Raw genomic sequence first — 21487 nt, 5'->3', positions numbered from 1 at the left:
AGCGTATTTTCCACATCCCGAAGTTTTACGATCGATTCTGATTTTGACCCGAAATCCCCCGAAGGTTTGTTGTTGTGCTGATTGACGATATTCTAGGGAGTCTACAATAAGTTCGAACGACGCAATGAATTTACTTCCCACTGCAAAGACTTTATATACAGCATTATGCCATTGCCTCAGGTAAGTTTTGTAAACCTTCTCCTTAGTTTTTTGTCGTTTTCATTATTCTCAATCAGCTGTACTATATTTTTAACCAATAACACATAAACATCAGTTTTTACGTGTCAAATATTAGCCGCCTCCGATGACTACATTTTGTCTTCCTCCACACAGTACGCCGCGCGCGTGGTATGCGTCTATGCATACCACTCGGATGCAGCTATGTATCAACCGCACGTAACTGTGGAATCAAACTTTGTTTTCCGTTTTTTCTCAGTGTCAGTAAGACTCGGCTTTCCCCCAGGGGCATGAACGATCACCGATGCGAGTGGTACTGTGGCATACAGCAGCGTATAAGCGTAGACTCGCACTCCATAGCTTAGTTGACAATGGCCCCAGTGCCGAACGTTCGATGTTCGGAAGCTGAATTTAGGTGGGCCACCGGAATCCAAACTTTTACTTTTTTGAGGACATGTTTTTATTGCTATCTCGTGATCCGCGCGTAGTCAAAACGTCAAATATCGACCGTTGGCATTAAAAAATGTGCTTTAAAAATGTTACCAAGTGGGAGTGCCACTTTAAGACGGGTATACAGATTGCTTTGATTTAGTTTGAGTGCTCAGAAATTTCTCGGTCGGATTCAAACTAAAATCGTACTGCACCAAGTTTCCTATAGCTAGTCAAATCGCTCGACCGAATCCCCAATATGTAAACAAACATAAGCTCTCAGTTTTGATCAATATTTCATTACTTTCGTTCAAAAAAACTTGTTTAATAAAATTTCTGAATTCGTCATCTTTTTTGTAAAAACACAATCACTTCCTCCACACGTATGGTTAACAAGTTAATGGTGTCAACATACATACCTCTACATTAAACAATAGTATATTCTATAATCGATAGTATGCCGTTAGCCCCTACTATTTTTAAAATAAAATTTACCATACACATCAAAGCAAAACGAAGAACATGTAAAACAATTTACCATCATAATTTCTCTGAATTCTTTGTCTTTAAAGAGGCGTGTTTCTTTAAATATGTCGTGTAGATTACTGATCGCTTTCTTGGATTCGCTGTTGGATAAAACAAATTACAACATTTATTGAAGTATCACTCTTACAATATCATAAAAAATAACAAAAAAATCTAAATTTATAAACTGATGTTTGAACCAGTTAGGCTGGGTTCACAGAAACGGTAAGGGGGGCTGGAGGAATTCAATGGGGATTAGAAAGTTTTGGGGATAGTAAAGGGGGTACTTGAAAGTTTTGCTCTACCTGTAGGGGACCTGAACATTTTTTGGTTCCCCTTTACTTTTTAAATTTTTCTGATTCCAAAGTTTGGTAATGCAATGAAAAATGAATAACATTTTAATGTCATTCAACTGTTCTAATGTTAGTAATAACTAGACAAAATGTACAACAATTTTTTCACATTTCATGACTTTTATCTCGAAAATATCTAAACATGTGTGATTTTTTGTAAAAAAGACAAAAAACAAATTGGCCTAGTAACGGGGCAAAGGCTGCAACTGTTGATCATTTTCTAGTATGTCTATGCAATATATCAGCTGCAGTTTCTTGCTGTTTCTCTACAGCATGCTGAAACACATAATATTCACTTTGTCGACAAAGCCTGTATATATAAATATGTATAAGTGATAATTTAGAGGCCCGACTAACCGTCATTTGTCAATGATACAAATGCATGGTACACATACACTGGGGAAGAGGTCTTGAAAGATTCAAATAGAATGCTAGTGAATACGCTGCATATCACAATAATTATTCAGAATTACTTCCTTTTTCATGTAAGATTACAAAATAATGTATTATATGATTTCGAGTCAATCGAGCATTCTGTTGAACAAGACACATTTTAACCGTGTCTCTTTACTATTACGGTACTTTACTATTTTGACTGAAAGTCGTTGCAAAAGGTTGTTAAACTAAGACTTACCTTTTGTGCTCGCCGTGTGGATCAAAGTCGTCCTTCAGCATGACTTCTAAATCTGAACCACTGGAAAACTGCAGGAAGTCAAAATAGATTATGAATATGACACACAGCGATTCAGAGTAACATTTTGTTCACACCTTTAGATATCCAAACCAATAAAATTGTTTACTTTCACAACCAATAATCATGACCCTGATATCTGCAACATGGTACACATACACTGGGAAGAGGTCATGGATGGCATAGTCTGCAGTGAATAAACTGTTTTTTAGATGTTGGTTGATCCCTGTTGTGGATGTCAGGGATGTAGTTTTTCTATTGTCATATAAGTACATGTGTAGTTTTTAAGTGCACTGCACAATCATAGTGTACATTGAGCACCACGCAGGCGTGTATATGACTTATATGTGCGGCATGGAACTTTGTTCTTAGACAAGTCTGCTTGACGTCGATCTCCTCAGATATGTCTTCCAAGTGACTCCAGAAGTTGTAACAGACAGCTCACCAATTAGATAGGTCGAGTGTTATAAATTTGTTTGACATTGCCAGAAAGTACTTGGAATTGCAAGAATGTGGTTCCAAGCAAGCGAAGAATGCTTTCATGGCAGCTGCCAGTCTCTGCCAAGCTATACGTTCCTGATAATTGTTACATTGTCTAATTAACTTTCAGACATTTCAAAATATCTTAAAACGTTCCGGCCGTCTGATCGATGAGCTGCTCGCTAATGATATATGCATATGCAATCATGTAAAATGGGGAAGAAGAATAGCATTTACTCATACCATACTTCCATGTTAAATCCATAAGAAGTGGTTCAAAGAACTCGATACTCACAAAGCCAGTGTGACGCCCACTTTGTAGTTTTTTGAATGATGCAATGAATTTTTCAAGCCTTGTGTTGAAGGAGGAATTGAAAAACAAATCCACCACTTCCATTGCCCTAATGGGAAAAGATACTGGCATCATCTAACAGAGTATGCAAACGATCTTTAATACAATCGATATGATTTCTATATGGAAGATTTTTATTAAACCCTCGCATGTTAATCTTCTCCTGACTGGCTACACCATCTATTGCAGGGAAAGAGGTGCAAAGTTCTATGCAAATGCAAACAAGTGTAGCGAAGTGTAGCGAAGCTAAATTAACACTACACTTGAAAACTTAATGTGTTAGGAATGTTGGTTTATATTGTATAAAGCATTCTGTAAAATTTGTACATTCAGTTTCTTTGATGTATTTCACTGTAATGAGACTTCGTTTTCTAGCCTTCGCTACAATCGCAATACTTAATACGTAGCGAGGGGGTAGTCTGTAAAACGTTTGCACCTCGGATCTTGCAGTGTATAGGCTACACATATCAAGTCATAAACATTCCACAGTATATGTCTTGCTGTTTAAAAGGGATAGCGTGCTTGTACATAGATGCAATTGAGAAACTCTCTTTGTGGCGTTCGTGTAACCATTCAGTTATTACGAAAACAATTATTAATGTGCCCTAAAGTCACCACCTCTTTAAACAAACTTAAAATTTCTTTCCGTCAGCCCTATACAAGTACCTGTCACATGGAAATCTATTTTACGTAAAAGACCACATTTTTGTGTTAGAAGCATATCACTGTATCACAGTCGGTACTCTGAATTTCAACGCATCAACTCCTTTCAACTCATTGATACATACATAAAAGACATCAATTTATTTATTCATATTTAAAAGTCTTATCTTTGACATAAAATTTACGAAAGTAATACCTTCACTAACACAGTAACGCCATGGTAATAAACTTACATAAGCTTGGCATCAACCACTGCCTTTGTTTCTGGACTTTGTTCAAAACGCTGCTTTTCCCTGTAGTACGTAAGCGCATCATCGCCTCCACTCTCTTGCCCTCCCTTTCGCTTAGTGCAGGGGTAAGGCTTATCGTTTCTCCCATCCATCAATGACTTCATGGGTTTCAGCACATGCTTTATGTCATCTTTATGCCCGTAGTAGCCAAACTTTACAAGCGTGTGTACCAGCCTCAACACCTAGTGAAATATTGCATTGTTGGCATTTTCAATTTCTAGAATTTGACTTATCTTTCGCCCAGTTGAGCTATTAGTCTAGTCGGAAGGAAGGGTTCCCATGCACCCCATGGATGTATTTTTAATCTACATTTTTGTAATCCTTAGGGTCTATATTTAATGAATTTTGATGTTCCCAAAATCAAACAGTGTCCCATAGGGTTCATTTGGCGCCATCTTTGCCGCCATCTTGGCCGCCATCTTGGATTTCAACAATGGGGTAGGGGTCACGTATTTACTGCTTGACGGAAACAGAGACAATAAAATACTATAAACGTTACATTTTCAGAAAGCCAAGATCATGGCCTTTTCATTGATATATAACTTAATAGGAATAAATTAATATTCCAAAGTCGATTAGACTTTATATCGGCCATTGACCGTAAATCGTAAAATTTGCTAAATTTCACACCAAATAATTAAGTTCCCGTTTCTCCAAACAATTTTTCATAAGATATTTATATATTTTTTGGAAGAACTCAGTGCAATAAACAAAAAACAACATTAAAAGTATGTGTCTAGAGATTTAGTGAGTGCATGAGCTTGTTTTCTTATTACGCGTTATGCCATATATCCGTGTGTAACATATATGTATTTAGTTGGAAATAAGCCAAGCGGTTTTGACTACGGTGTCTTGGTTAGGTGACTGGGTGCTGCACATTTGAGTTTGCATCCCATCGACAATTGATTGAATTGATACTAATATATTGCAACAAGACTACATATACTTGCAATTGCAATACAAATCACACATTTTGTCTTTTCCGTAAATATGTACACTTACCTGTAACAGGCTTGCTTTCTTATTAATCTAGGGTATAAATTTAATGTCTTACAGAGTTCTGAACATACAACTCGGACAGTGTCGGAAAACATTTTACTTAAATTTGGCAATAAAGGGCGTTCTTTCATTGAATCCCTATACTGACACTTGGCTACCGAGAAACTCTTCTGGAAGAGCGACTATGTAGAAGACTACAACTATAGCTATACTGTCAATGGTTATCAGCTGTATCTTCTAAGTAGCAACCAGGATTGATTTCTAAGATGTGATTTTTCTGCCATGTATGTGCAAAACTAAATATTTCGCCAAATACTTACACAAGACGTTCACATACAAAGTAACATTTTATTACAACGAATGCACAGACTGACAAACTATAACATTCGTGTTGTAGGCTGCGACCAAAACAACAAGATTTTTGGTATAAACCAGATACAATGTTTTGTCTGTGTGCAGAAACACTGTTCAAAGGCGCATTGTTATTTAAATGTGAAATGCCATGCTCAAGGACATCATGGAAGTGACAGGATCCCTATACAACGGCAAAGGTTTTGTGCTTTACTTAGCAGGTCAAAAATACTTTATGGAATGAAAGGATTAAACTTCTGAGAATGACAAAAATACCTGTTCAACTAGTATATTGTGGCCAATAAGAGATGCAGTCATATCACCGTTCTCTCCAAGAAACTTTTCAATCCATTCTTTGAGCTGTGGAAAGTATGTTTCTTTCAGCAGACCATCTGGTACCTAGAAGAGAACACAGCGTTAATGAAAAATTATGTAAGATAAAATCCGAATGTAGACAGAAGATGAAGCAAAATTCTCTCTTTGCTCCACTCGCTTTGCTCCATTTTTAAACGTTTAATGACTACTTTTAGCAATTTTTGTGAATCTGGCCTTTAATTTTATATCAACATTTATAAATTATAATATGCTTAGCTGGAATCCGGCAATCCGATTGGCTGGAGCCGGGGTTTATATCCTCAACAAGAAGACCTGCGCGTCGCGTAACATTTTTGAGCTTGCGCAAATTTCGAACGCCAGTTTGAGAGTTCAACGCGTCAACGCGCCATAATAGTCGCGCCAGCGGCTTACTGACTACGCATGCGCATATTTATAATATACTATGCGAGTAAACGGAAGTGTACCCTTCTTTCATTGGCGCCGCCATGTTTTTTTTTTGAGTACTCGTAACTCGTAAATAAACAAATACGAAACAAATTACTATACAAATTACTCGCTTCGCTCGGAGATTATTTCCCCCCAAATATGCTAATTTTCAGCCCAGAGGTCTTATATCCGCAACCAAATACCCTCGCTTACCGTTTATAACCTCTACATAATCACTTTTTTTTCCAAATGCTAATCCACTGCAATGTTTGGTAGCTTTTGGTTTGTTTATGAAAATTCATCTGTTTTGGGATATTGTACCGGTAAAGTTTAAACCTCGGTTCACAACACTAAGTGGAAAATTGTATTTCCAGAAATTTTTGAACAACCACTGTGTCCTTCATCAGCTGGACTAATTACCAATGAAAGGCAATCCCTGCCAAGCTCAGTTCACAAACGTTTATGAAAATACATCTCTGTTGGGATATTGTACCAGTAAAGTTTAAACTTTGGTTCACAACATTAAGTGGAAAATTTTACCTCCTAAAATTATCGAACAACCACTATGTCCTTCATCAGCTGGACTAATTACCAAGAAAAGGCAATGCCTGCCAAACTCAGTTCTCAAACGTTTATGAAAATTCATCTGTGTTGGGATATTGTACCAGTAAAGTTTACACTTTGGTTCACAACACTAAGTGGAAAATTTTACCTCCAGAAATTTCCAAACAACCACTGTGTCCTTCATCAGCTGGACTAATTACCAATGAAAGGCAATCCTTGCCAAACGCAGATGAATGTTCCACCACAGATGAATTGTCATAAACGTTTGAGAACTGAGTTTGGCAAGGATTGCCTTTCATTGGTAATTAGTCCGGCGATGAAAGACACATTGGTTGTTCGAAAATTTCTTGAGGTACAATTTTGCACTTAGTGTTGTGAAACCCAGTTTAAACTTTACTGGTACAGCTTTTGGTTTACTTTATATCGAAATCATTTTCAGAAATGAAGCAATTTACAAGGGATGGGAAATTCAGTCGTCTAAATCCAGGAAAACAAACTACTACATTTGTAATTACAAGCTTGAGGGTCGGGAAGACCAATGCATAATTATGTGCAATAAACCTTCGGGAGGTAGTGTGAGAGGATGAGGATGCGGGCTATGACTCACTCTGATAACTTCTCATTTGTATACTTCAGGGCTAAAACAAAGGCATGATTACCGACCACTATACTTGATATCGAAAGGACTTGTAGAAAGTGTCAAATACAGAATAGAAATTAATTCTGATGATCATGAGGATGACAGTGTTTATAATTATTCTACCACTAGGACATGCACCTTAATTACACCTAAAAATGATATGCGTACTTAAGTTACTGGGACTGACAATTAAAAGATGTGTGGGCAGTATGTGTAGAACGTACGTTAACTTTCACATTCATACAGAAAAATTTACGGAATTTTTCTTTTCAAACTATATTAGTTATTCGTATACAACAAATACTTACTATATCCTTCGATGTTTTGCTTTTAATTTCGTCCCATATGAAAGATAGTTTTATCCTCTCCAGGAAGGAGTGGTTGTCACCAACGTCCACAAACAGACCTTGTATGATAGGAAAATAAAGCGATTCATTTGATTCTATCAATATTTGTTTCTTAAATTATGCTTCAATCCCATGGCAGTCTAACACACGTGACAGTGCATCATTTGGAAATACAGAGTTAGTTCCTTGATCTTTCTTCCCTCAAGAGCCATGTGATTGATTCGGTGCTCGAAAGAAAACTTGACAAGAAGGTTAAATGACTGGAAGCCCCGGTGGCATTAGAAGGATTTTAGAAATATTTGCGTATGTTCTTAGCATTACGTATCAATGAAAATACAGCTAGTTTTCAATCGGGTTCGAACCCACAACATACGGCATCAGTCGCCTAGCGGAGAGGCCACAGAGAGAACCGCTCGGCTGAATCTCCACTCCCAATAAAAGAGTGGTTCAATAGCCGGCTAAGTTGTTACATTTTTCTGACTGGGACCGCTCCACACGTTGTAGAGTTCGTGAAGCACTCACACACGCATGCTCACTATCATACATCGCACATACAAACTTTATCGAGGCGAAGAAACGAAAAAAGTTCAGCTGTTTTAATTAGGCTTTAAAGGGCATTTGTTACCCTACACCTCGTGCCCTATTCTTGTGTAACTCTATAGGAAGAAAGTGGCATCACATTGGTGTCGACCATACCCCGTTCATCCTTCAGCGCACTTTGGGTATTTGAGTGTATGTCCGCATAACCTACATTACTGTTGCTAACAATTATAATGGATTAGGGCTTGGTCCATATGCACGGAAATGGAGTAGGAGAAACCAAGCTTTATATACAAATATAATTGATCTTTCCACCCTAAAATATTTATACAAACTGAAGTTATTACAGTTAGTACAGAATGGTATACAGAGCAATTAGATTTATTAGAAGACCTACTGATGATTAAGGCACAGTACTTTGCACGGAGCTGTTCTGGTAACTTTTTATTCTTCAAACAATTGAAAGCTTCTCCCCAGGTCAAGTAACCAAGCTTTTCAGTGATAACTTCAATTGCAAACTCATTCCGGCCCTGAAAGCATGAGGAAAGAAATAAAGTTTTTCCTGACATAACACGCATGCATGTTGTGTTTAGAAAACATAACACACTTTGACATCGTTAAAATATGGAAATGCACGGCTTATGAAGCTTTGAAAAATATTCAAAGAATCGGTACACTCACATAACATAGTTTTCCAAAGAGATCCAGTTGGTAATCCAAGAAAAGGAACTGATCACTGTTGACATCGGCTGCGAATTCCTGCAATGGTGTCCACCTTTTCCCCTTGTCAGTTGACACATAAACAGTATCTGCATCTTTTTTAATTGATGTGCCCAGCTCGGTCAGATACAAACATGGCTGTTGGGAGAAGTCAAGCAGGGATTCAGAACTATGCAAAAGATAACCCCCTCTATCGGCGACTTCCTTAATGATTCTCAAAAGAGATTATGTGAGTCAGATAAGGTTTATACTTAAGTGTACAGTGCATAGATCACCTCTCATCTATGTTAATGACTACGCAATGTTATGGCTACGATTTGATACTGGGTTGAGAGAAACGATTGAAATTGTCCATCATTACAACACCATGAACCTTGAGGTCCAACTCTGAGGAAAGTATTGTAAAAGGATTATTATTCGTCCTTTCAAATTTCTGAAACTTTAATAAGAAAACAGAAAACAGGACTGCGTCAATGCGCACTATCTGAACATGGAATCAGTTAATGAATTCACACAAATACTCGTAAAATTTGTCAGTAATTTATGCATAAAACAATGAATTGCCTATATTGCCTAATTTGTTTCCTGATTCGCTATTGCTCCGAGTTTCTAAAAAAATTGATGACATTATGATCATTCGCCATAGACGCTTTGGTAAATGTTCTCTCTATATTACGAAAGTAAGCCATATTACGAAATTAGGCTATCAGCAATTGAAGAATAAATTGAAGATATTCAAATGGTAGAAACAAAGTTAGGTTACTTTATCAGTTTCACATTTTGAGATGAAAGAAGTTTGAATAAAGTGAACAAGGATTTGAAATTGAAATGGACCAACAATGTCCAATGAAACGATGTTCAACGGAAGGAAAACAAAATAAAGACATACAAGTGAATGTTCTGACGGTGGGAAACACTGTTTCAATTTTCAAAATGTATTCTTGATTGACTCTCCTTGATAGATTTCTTTAAGTTGGAATATGGCGGAATTCTCATGTACCCAGACAAGCTGTACGATATCAACGTGGAAAAACTACGGTTCGATTTATCATAAAAAGTATTTATAATGTCAAGGTCAAATAAGATCATAAAATGTACAAATATCTATATTAATGGAAATTGAAATACCACGTTTTGTCAAATTTATTGCAACGTTTTGTTAAATTTATTTGTTATTTTTTGGATTTAATTCACCTTCAACACTTACCAGTGGCCTATCTTTTCCTTTAACCAACCAAACTTCAGTGATATAATCTGAAGGAAACACAGATTAATGTACAATCCGTATATACTAATGCAAAGCGTCGATACATTTTCATGGTAAGGAAAGCTTTATGGATTGCCAAAACCTTCTTTACCGTATATATATATATATATATATATATATATATATATATATATATATATATATATATATATATATATATATATATATATTTAGATAGATATTTGTACATTTTATGATCTTATTATCCCATGCGACGAAAAACTATATATATATATATATATATATATATATATATATATATATATATATATATATATATATATAATATATATATATATATATATACAGTTTCGTCGCATGAGATAATAAGATCATAAAATGTACAAATATCTATCTAAATATCTATCTATATATATATATATATATATATATATATATATATATATAATATATATATATATATATATATATATATATATATATATATATATATATATATATATATATATATATATATATATATATATATATATATATATATATATATATATATATATATATATATATATATATATATATATATATATATATATATATATATAGGTAGGTTAGGTTGTACTCGCTGGTTGAGAAAGTGCTCGATGCGGTCATTCCGCAGAGCGATTTGTACTTCAGGGTTGACTGGAGTGACAAAGTAACTGAGTTGTGACTCTGAGTTTCGCGCTCTATTCGGTCATCAGACAAATGAAGAATCCTAGTGCAACATCTCATGCGACGAAACTGTCTTCAAGAGCGCCGCTCCAACATATGAAAAGGCACTCAAAGCAAGCGGATACAAGGAGAACCTTGTTCACACAAGAACAGGCACAAAACCTATCAACAAAGACAGAAAAAAAACAGACAAAGGAACATCATTTGGTACAACCCACCTTACAGCAAGAATGTCAAATCCAACGTCGGGAAAATCTTCCTCAACCTAATTGAAAAGCACTTCCCAAGCGACTCCAAACTACATCCAATATTCAACAAGAACAACGTCAAAATTAGCTACAGCTGCATGAAAAACATGTCTTCGATCATCAACGACCACAACAGGAGAATTGCAATACAACAGAATGATACCACACAGAAGGCCTGCAACTGCCGAAAGATTGAAAACTGCCCCCTAGATGGAAACTGTCAAGTGACATCTATCGTATACAAAGCCACAGTGAAAGAAGAAAATGAAGACACTAAATGTTACTACGGTCTAACAGAATCAACATTCAAAAGCCGTTACACCAACCAAAGGTACTCTTTCAACCACAAGAAACACGCTAACAGCACCGAACTTTCAAAGCACGTATGGAAGCTAAAACAAGGAGGACGACCATTCACTATCAGCTGGTCCATCGTCACCAGGGCAACCGCATACACCAACGAAACAAAACGCTGCAACTTGTGCCTCGCAGAAAAACTCTGCACTATAATAAACGCAGACAAGAACAGTCCACTCAACAAAAGGTCAGAACTTGTTTCAAAATGTCGTCACGAAAATAAATTTTAATTAATGAACTATTCCTGTGACCCCACCTAGAAAAATGGAACTGCCAACTACATACCAACACCTTTGCCACCTGGGTGCCGACGAGCATTCTGTATGCCGGGAGCTAGGATTCTTCAGTCGTCTGATGACCGCATATAGCGCGAAACTCAGAGTCACAACTCAGTTACTTTGTCACTCCAGTCAACCCTCAAGTATATATATATATATATATATATATATATATATATATATATATATATATATATATATATATATATATATATATATATATATATATATATATATATATATATATATATATATATATATATATATATATAAACTCAGTATGTTCCAACCTTTCATATCCAACACTTATTGCGCGCAGTGTAATGTATATGTTGGTACCACAATCCACTGTTTATATTTTCATGTGAACATATGCGAGATTTTTCTCATCTCCTCCTCTATATATTACAGTGTATTGAATTATATACAGTGTACATTTTATATTCAACAGTTGTACTCTGAAGAGACATACATTGCAACATATCATACTCTTAATGTGGACTAACTTTGTATGACTGTATTTTTTATGTTGTCTTTCCCTCTGAAATTTTCGCCAGATCTTTCATACAAATTGTATTAAACTTCGCTGTATTCAGCCTATAAAACAAGGGAGGAATAGATATACATGAAGACATGTATGTGACAAACGATGTTAAAAACTTACTTTGGTTGTCTGGTATAGCGAGACCATCGCATACACACAACACACTTAGCAAGTCCAAGTACCTGTAATTCTGTTTTCAAAACATGAAACAAAAATTATTTCCAGAAAGAGTGAAGCAATGTCATTTAATATACATGGGAATTGCTACGTAATTACAAAAAAGTTACTATATTAATTGTTTGTAAAAAGCATAGCAAAATCCCAATATAACTGAATGTATATTTCCATTCTTTGAAGAAAAATATCAAGGAGTTGACCATTGGATCCTCAGGCGCTGCGGTAAAAAATGGAACGAATTCTACATACCAAAACATTTCAAAAAGTTGTTTTTGAAACCATGCTATTTTTGAAAAAATATTCACATGTTTATATTTTACGAAACAGTATTGATGCTCTGCAAGATCAAAAATAAAATTGTAAAAACTTTTGTATGTACATTAAAAAGTACGGTTAAATACCCTGTCCCAAAAAACATATAACGGTCAATCCCTTAGGAAAGTAATTGAAATGCTAGGAAAGGCACATATATTTCATTCTTGTATTTCTAATCACATGTCTAGCAATAAAAAAAGTTTCAGGCAGACCATAACATATCGTGACAGGGCTGAATATAATACAGTTGCCATTATAATAATTCCCAAAACTTTCCCAAATCAGTAAGTAGATACTGTACTTGATATACCTTATATGATCGCATCCTTTCAAATTTGTATATTACAGTAAATTTCAAAATAGCTTGGAATTACATCGTGTGTTTGTGATAAGAAAAACGCTTCTGGCGACAGAAAATGACGCCATCTGCATTCATTACAAACGTTCTCCTTCGATAAATTTTGCAACAATTTAACCCAATACGACGTTCACTGTGCCATAGTCAACATCGTCAGTGTTGTCGCGCTCCCATTGAAAGACTCACACGTACACTGACTGCTAGAACATTCTTATGCCTTAATCACACTTCCAGGCTATGAAACTGCACAGAACTCTAATGATAGATTTGTTCTCGGTGCAGTGTGTACGGGTCGATACAACGATTGGTATTTCCTACACTGAACGTATTTTGTAAGTGGGAACAGTGGACGTCGGTTTTGGTTAAATTGTTGCAAAATCTATCAAAGAAGAACGTTTGCCATGGATGCAGTTGGCGTTATTTTCTATTGCAAGAAACTTTTTTTCCTAATCAATCATGCACGTTGTAATTCCAAACTATTTTGAAATTCATTATATATAATTTACAGAGATTTTTGTTAAGTTTATTGGAAAATCCTATTCTGCGAATTCTTGTTACAATAATCCTCTCAGCGGGCATATACATGAAACTAGTCTTTGTCAAATCTATTTAACACAGTATATTTTGAAGTAATCTGAAGTTTGTGTTGAGATTTGGAAAATGTTAGAAGTTACCTTATTTTTTCTGAGCAACTCTATATAGGAATCAATCTTTGTTGGTGTTAGTCTATCAATAATCTTCCTGTTGTCTCGAAATAATTCCATCACCATGTGTGCTGCCTGATGGCCAATTTCACCCTAATAAACAAAAAGTACAGACTCACATATTTGAACGTATTTGAACAGTTAGTTTGACTCCACACAGATTGAGCATAAATTCAATTATTTTAAACCTTGTATGTCATTAACCTATGGTAGAGCCATCATGAATACAAAATTAATACTGAGATATGATTGTCCTGCTTTCAAAAAGCTACATTTCATTCCAAAAAGAGACACTTTAACAAGAATTACTTGCTACTGTGGTAAAGTGTATGCTATCCTTGCTAAACCTTACATACCTCTCGTTGTATCTGAATTTGGAAGAAATCAATGAATCTGGCGATGTAAAGTTCATTCTTTCTGCTGTCACCCAGCACGTACGTGTACATTACTTTGTAGCACTCAACGATTATCTGTGAGGCATATCTGAAACAGAAATTATCCCGTTTAAAAATTCAAATCTGATTCAGATTTGCTCATGAAATCAAAAACATGTTGTTATGAGCATAGCCGGGGATTGCACACATTTCAAATTCAAGTTGCATATATCTAATTCTTATCATTTATTTGTGAAATATCACATAAGTTTACCATAATGCAATTATTGCCTCTTTCGTCTGCGATTATATGTCATAAACTAGGCTGTATATAATAGCTATAAACTGATAGCTGATATCAAAACTTGAAAATTTGAAGATACGGCTGATGTGACAGAGACTCATTCAATGCTTGGTCAAAACCGCTGTGGATGAGAAAACGTCACCTCATACACAAATCTTGCTGTACTTTTTATTAGTTTTAGGTAACTTGAAACTGAAAATTTAAAAGTTTAGTTCATACTGAACTTTAGAAAACTTTAAGCTTTCTCTTTCATTGCAAGAATAATTAAACAAATCAAAATGTAAATGTTTGTACTTGGAAATTGAATACTTGAAATCTAAAAAACACTTGCACTTACTGAGTGCTCTTGGGTAAAATTACAATTTTCATCAAAAAAACAAATCGTAAACAAGTTAAAGTTCACTCAGAGTTTTACACTGAATCTGAGTATGCTGTGGATCAGCAAAGAATTTCAGATTTAAGTAGGCTTTAAAAGATGTTTCCTTCGTCATTATAGCATGGAAAATGGAGAATACAGCGTAAATTAATGAGCGGTCGTCGTCAATGCCTGGAACCAAGCATTGTTGATACGAAGGATATTAGCATCCGTACTCGGCTATGGCAGTGGAAGCAACGCAGACGACAAAAAGTGATATCGCTTATTTCTGTGAAGCGTAAGTCAGATGCTCTAATAAGGCAGATCAAAATACAATATTCGAACTTTTTATCGTAAATTTCTTGATGCATTTAATAACTTTATTTTTCCCGCTATGTAAATGCTCCCTGTCTCCACTTTAAACTTCTATGCTAGTTGAGGCGCCCGTTTAACTACCGCTAAAACAGGTTCCCACTAGGACCGGCGTGATCTCCCGTCCAATCAGAACGGCCATTGGCGCTGGTGTAATATAACATTATTTTCACTTTATATACATACCTCTCGTCACCAGTGCCATTAAACGGCAGCTGACAGATTTGCACCAGCAGGTCAAGAATCTTGAGATTTCGTAGCAATTTCTGTCTGTCTTTGACGGGCTCTCCCTTGACAATCATGAACCTTTTCATTTCTTCTAGAGCTCTCAAAAAGTCTGAAACTTTCTTTCCGTTCAGCTCCGCACCTTTATGTTTCTGCTAAATCAAACGTGTTTTAAAATGGCAGTTAAACGCAGATTGGAAGAGCTATACAATTGGACATGCTGTGCTAACGGATTAGGGACACACTCTGTTTATCATGGTGTCACTAATAATGTGATCTTTATAAATTATGTTGTTTGTGCAGAACAATGCAAACTTCCAATGAAACTGAGAAAAAGTTCTTTAGTTGATTGTTGTTTTCCACATGCATTGACACAGCTGTAACATCTTCTCGAACTCAAACTCAAACAAGCCTGAACAAAAATGCAGTTATATTATATTTTTGACAAACGTTGCAAAATATTAAAACAAATTATGGAAATGTGACATTGATACTTACATCATCTATGAACTTTTGAAGGACAGGAACCATACCAGACACAAAGTTGAAAATGTCTACCAAATCTTTCTTCACCTGCACGATAAAACAGAGAAAGGTATAAGTGAAGTGAAGTGAAGATAAAGAAAACGCCCAATAGGTGTACATAACATAGGAGCGCTGATGCTATTTTACATGCTGATAATGCGGAACGTTCTCGATCAGATACTAATTCAAAACATACTGTACCTAGTCACCTACCAAAGACATCACATTCGAAACCAATTGTTCAACAACCATTAAAAGACCCGACATTTTCTACAAATTGATAAATATGGGCAAATACTGTTTATGCGGTAAGTTATCTCAATTGTTTTAATTGGCTCACCTTTTGCACCCTATTTGGCCATAAAGCTCCAAATGATACAAGGATCTCAGCGTTCAGGGGATAAATCTTAATCCTCTTTATCAATGTTTTCTAATCTTTTTCTTCCAAATTTAAAGCGATAAGCCTCAATCTACATAATATTGTTATGGAGAGGTTTATTGACAACTACAACTTTATCCAATACTTTATCAACTCATCAGTTCCTATCGATTTAATAAAGACCAGCAGGACTATCTAACTGTTAGCACCAACAGTATGCATGAATCTACGATAACAGATTCCCGTCGATTAATGTCCCAGTTACAGTGTAGCAAATTGTGCAAATAGAAAGACTCGCAAGTTTTTATGTAAGCTAACTACAAATTGTAATCAAATGAAATCACGACTCCTACTGGTTGATGCTGTACATACCATTTGTATTGTAAATGCATCGTCATAAAGCATGGTGTCACTTGCCGTGACTTTCTTCAGTGTAGCTTTGTCCCATTGGAGGCCACTCATAGACTCTACCTCCTTCCCTGTGAGAGGAATGAGCAATTAACTTGTCAGAAACTGACAATATGTAAACTTTCATTTTGCATCTGTCCTGCATGTTTTGTATTTCCCTACTTATGTATCTCTAGTAAGACTCATTGACACATTCTATGATGTTTATGGACTTCCCACTACGGTAGGGATAAAACTTGGTGATACAGTACAAAATCATTGTTAAACCTTGGTATTTTTCATTTACTAGGAATAAAAGATTTTCTGAAAACTGAAAGTTAATCACACAGATGGCATCTTTTTATTAGTAAATGTGGTTGTACGAACTATGGTGATTTGATAAATTGAATACAGTATGCCTAGTGATATGTTCTATTTAATAACATGTACCAATGAGGTTGGACTAGATTAATTGCTAGACAGCTATTTTGACCCCTTTTCCCATTGATTGTATAATTATACTGTACTGGATTTTGTAAACACTTCCATTATATTACTGGGAATAAAGAATTCAATTCAACGCCTCAGTAAAGATTTCTTGTTGATGAAAATTTAAAGTTTGAAATTTTGCGACTGCTACGGTGAAACTTACCTGCTTCATCCCAAGCCTTAGACTTATTACTGTGGTAAATCTCTGATCAAAAAAAAGAAAACATAATGGCCGAAGAGAATGTTAATATAATTATGCGCATTCTCCAAAAATAGAAACTTTACGAGAAAAAGTACTAACAACCCTTTAGTCATTAGCCATGTGCAAGCCTAGAGTTGGTATACAGTACAAGATCGCAATTTGTTTAACAATCGTTTTTATCCTCCCCTTCCCTCCCACGTTGTCTTATACGTCGTATCGCCCAAATTAACACAATTGTGAAAGAATGGGACATGGTGGGATCATCAGGTCATCATTGTAAATTTAAACGTCCTATTTTATACTGAAACCTCAATCTGTTGTACTTGATAACAAAATGAATTCCGAGTCAAGACACACACACACACACACACACTATCTCTCTCTCTCTCTCTCTCTCTCTCCTCTCTCTCTCTCTCTCTCTCTCTCTCTCTCTCTCTCTCTCTCTCTCTCTCCCCGCCCCTGAGGTGAATCGTCTAAGTTCGTAACTTGGCAGAACAATTGTCACAATGTAAACGATGTTCCATGTTCAAAATTCACAAAGAGACGGAATACCTCTTACATTCGTCGGCATCGCTACTGTTAACCCCGACAAGATGGAACTTAAGATTTGTGTACTTTTCCCTTTCTGTTTCTGTAACTGTTTATTTATTAACCTTGTCGTGTATTTCTAAATTCTGTTCAAGCAATCTCTTGAAGTACACAAATGCAGGTTTTCGTCCGCTAGCTTCTCATTTTTGGTGAAATTACATTTCTAAATTTCAGCTATGGACCTGACTTTGTAGTTGAGGTCAGAGGCTTTGGAATGTAAAGGCATATCTAATAACTTACCACTGATACCATGAAGCCAATATCCGGTCACTACATGTTCTATCCTACAAAAATTCTCAAACTGCATTTCCTCCATGTCTTGTATGACTGCATGCATCCGGAATATTGTCTTTGGATCCGATGCGGAGTCTTTAAGTGTTACCTAGATTGTCAAACATAAGATGTTGAATTTCAGAATTTCACTTTTGTGCATGCTCAAACAGGTTGAACTCTCATAGGTATTTAGAGGTTTTCATTGGTCAGATTTCTTCAAAAATATTCATTGATTCCGTAAAGTACAATAACGTTTTTGAAGCTGAACTACTTTCTCATTCCATACCCTTAACAGCGGCAAATAGAAAACCCATCAGTACAACGTACATATTTTGATTTACACATAATAGATATTACCTTTTCCAAAATTCTCAAAATCAAAACGCTGTCGACCTATGTTAGCCATATGACCGTTCCATTGACAAGGGGAAAAGTAGCTGAAATTGTATGGCATATATACTCATTGATTGTGCAGTTCTAAATACCAGTATTCAAATGCAGAATTTTACTGAAGTCCTAACCATAATAAAGACAGATAAGCTTATACTAAATGGATTCAGATAACTTAAACCTTTTATGTAAGGGATGGAGTAGCAAATTCACAAACAAGAAGAACAAGTCTGAACATAAGTCAAATATTACCCTCGGAAACTGTCGGAGCAGAAAACTCTAAATACAGCCGAATATTTGGCTGCTTTATTCGTCTGATGTAATCTGACATTTTATCATAAAAAGGTGTGTGACTGGAAATGCTGATGGGTCAATGTGATATATCATATATGTCATGTGGCAGGGCCCTGTTACTTTAATTTCTAAGAAGTACTTTATATCCCATAAACGTGTCCAATCCAACATATTAAGGGCCCCTTCTATCCTGTTTACCATGGTATGAAATACTTACAATTTAACATTGGTACAATTCAATAATTTATTTAACGGCAATTGTCACACAAAAAAGGAACGCAGACTGGACAAACTTTATGAAGTATATAATTTCCTCTGAACAATAAAAAATGCTAATATGCAATTGTTTCATACAAAGAATAAAAAGTTAGGAATTTTCGTAGCGATAATGTGAAACAAACATTACTCCCAGTATATCTGCAGCACTGGAAACTAACTTTCAGTTTATGTTGGTACTAAGGTTTAATTACGGAACATTTTACGAAAATATTTATGAAACTCATTTTAACTGTTAATATTGACTTTGTGCAAGTATGAAACTTGCGATTTACATATACATTTTATTCATCGTGTGCTAGCCAGTACAGCATCTTTCAATTTTACTGCCAATTGAAGTGAATGCAATTACCGCATATAAATAAATTTGTACTTCAGAAATGTTCTTAAAGATTAGCAGCATTATATGCTATTCAATGCTTAAAGTGGTTTCCGGATGCTGTACAAAAATACTGCACCGAAATAAAATAGTTGTAACATTCCCCTTATCAAATAGAGCATACCATTGATACCTAGGATATACTTTGAAGCAAGTAAATAAGATAAACTTTCATCAGTTTTGTTCTTACCTGCATGTTACGGCCTTTGCCTGTGATGCAAAGGTACTTTCTTGTGACAAGATGTCTGATACGACATTGCTGTTCCCATTTCATTGTCTCACCTGAACAAATGGTGGAAAAGTTCATCAGAAGGGTAATGCCATCACATGACAGCATACGTTTGGAGGCAAATGATACCATAGAACAAAATAAAACATTTTAGAAAGTCGCTGTCATTAGCATTTCTGTTTCACCCTTATCTTAGATCTTCAACTTGCTGATGAATGTCATACCACTTTCTTTTTATCAGATTGCAAGTCTCAAGATATAAGATGATCCGTGATTTCAATCATTTGACCCGTTGAAACTTCTCGCTTATTATGCAAACATACATAAATGACTGTGCAACGACAAAAATAGTAACAATGTTTTCTCTCTTACCTTTCATGATTCCTTCTTCTGCCTCGATCTGCCAGTAGACAATGGCAGAGCTAGATGGAAAAAGAGTCTTGGGATTGTTTTGATCAGTCAGTCTGACGCGTAAATGTACTGCAAAAACAACATATTTTGTTAACTGTTATCCAAAGACTACTCTATAAAATAAGGTGACCTGAAAATATCCATTAAACTATAGGGTTACCGACCAAAATTCTCAAATGTTGAATGACCTATGACAAATGTAATAGCAAGAAGTACAGTGTAGCCAGCTAATTGTAGATATTCGACTTTACTTACAGGCGGTTAAAGGTACCTAATATAGAGTTTATAGTATTTCTTTGCAAATTAAGGGCTCGAGATACTCAGCTATGCACTGTATTGTGCATATTGTCTATGCTACTCAGTAGTAAGTAGACCGACAGATTGTGAGTTCGAAGCTGATCTAGAAATTACAGAATCCCATAAATTTGCCCGTATATCAGATCGTGAATTAGGAAAATTATATAAGAACATGATTTTTGGTGTTTTGAAATGAGTCTGAGAGCGTCGAGAGGAGATACCTTAATTAAATGCAAGACAGGGTTATTGTGTTTGAAGAAGGTAACTGTAATTGTAGAAGACTAGGACGGAAATGTTTGAGCCTTTATTTATGAGGGCTTGTATTTAACGGTGTTCCAGTGTCTGATGAACTATGAATAGTGAGTTGTTTTAGAGGATGCATATACATGGAACTAATGAAAGCATTGATTACTGCTTTTGATCAAGGTAGGCGTACGCTATGATTTACTCTTCAGACCTAAGGCTAATGTTTTTGATTAGATCCGGAAAAATAACAAGAATTGTTAAATTCTCATTGGAGCAGATTACAAATTCTTACAGAATTCAATCATAAACTGAAGTATGAATATATGCGACTCAAAGTTTGCAGGTGAACATGAAAGTATGCCAAGTATTTGAAAAGTGTGTTTGAACATTGATGCATATTGACTGGTTCTGGAACTTATTCAATGGCTGAAAAGGTTCCTTGAAGGTTACAAGAGGTGACATAGCGCAACCACATTAACTAAGCTTGTGATCGATACAGTTCAGCTGTCATCCAGGTTACTAGCATTAAAGTAAATTATTATTTTACAAATGGTAGAAATGAAGATTGTATCAGAGTTCACACTGTACCATTTTATCACCATGAAATACATAATCTCATTATGGACTGACAAAAACGTTCAAATCTAGCATTTACAAGTAAAATTATTGAAATTCAGCAATAGCTAGCA

The 21487-nt window shown here is 35.6% G+C and overlaps 1 protein-coding gene across 1 annotated transcript in view; it reads right to left on the bottom strand.

Annotated features, from left to right (window-relative positions):
* The window catches only part of LOC139118691 (inositol 1,4,5-trisphosphate-gated calcium channel ITPR3-like), an 80515-nt gene that overhangs the window by 44994 nt on the left and 14034 nt on the right, over window positions 1-21487 (bottom strand). Inside the window, exons 12-30 of the mRNA XM_070682109.1 lie at window positions 20217-20324; window positions 19806-19897; window positions 18244-18385; window positions 17377-17418; window positions 16710-16816; window positions 15932-16006; window positions 15395-15585; window positions 14160-14286; window positions 13774-13896; window positions 12370-12439; window positions 10091-10137; window positions 8845-9021; window positions 8561-8693; window positions 7585-7682; window positions 5587-5709; window positions 3904-4142; window positions 2951-3056; window positions 2119-2186; window positions 1145-1232 (exon numbers count right to left, since the gene is read on the bottom strand). Coding sequence (XP_070538210.1) covers window positions 1145-1232; window positions 2119-2186; window positions 2951-3056; window positions 3904-4142; window positions 5587-5709; window positions 7585-7682; window positions 8561-8693; window positions 8845-9021; window positions 10091-10137; window positions 12370-12439; window positions 13774-13896; window positions 14160-14286; window positions 15395-15585; window positions 15932-16006; window positions 16710-16816; window positions 17377-17418; window positions 18244-18385; window positions 19806-19897; window positions 20217-20324 — 2156 coding nt within the window. The remainder of the gene's footprint in view (window positions 1-1144; window positions 1233-2118; window positions 2187-2950; window positions 3057-3903; window positions 4143-5586; window positions 5710-7584; window positions 7683-8560; window positions 8694-8844; window positions 9022-10090; window positions 10138-12369; window positions 12440-13773; window positions 13897-14159; window positions 14287-15394; window positions 15586-15931; window positions 16007-16709; window positions 16817-17376; window positions 17419-18243; window positions 18386-19805; window positions 19898-20216; window positions 20325-21487) is intronic.

The sequence above is a fragment of the Ptychodera flava genome, chromosome 19, assembly GCF_041260155.1.
Source record: "Ptychodera flava strain L36383 chromosome 19, AS_Pfla_20210202, whole genome shotgun sequence".
Classification (NCBI taxonomy): Eukaryota; Metazoa; Hemichordata; class Enteropneusta; family Ptychoderidae; genus Ptychodera; species Ptychodera flava.
The sequence above is the reverse complement of the archived record's forward strand: the minus strand, read 5'-3'. Positions and strand labels throughout refer to the sequence as shown.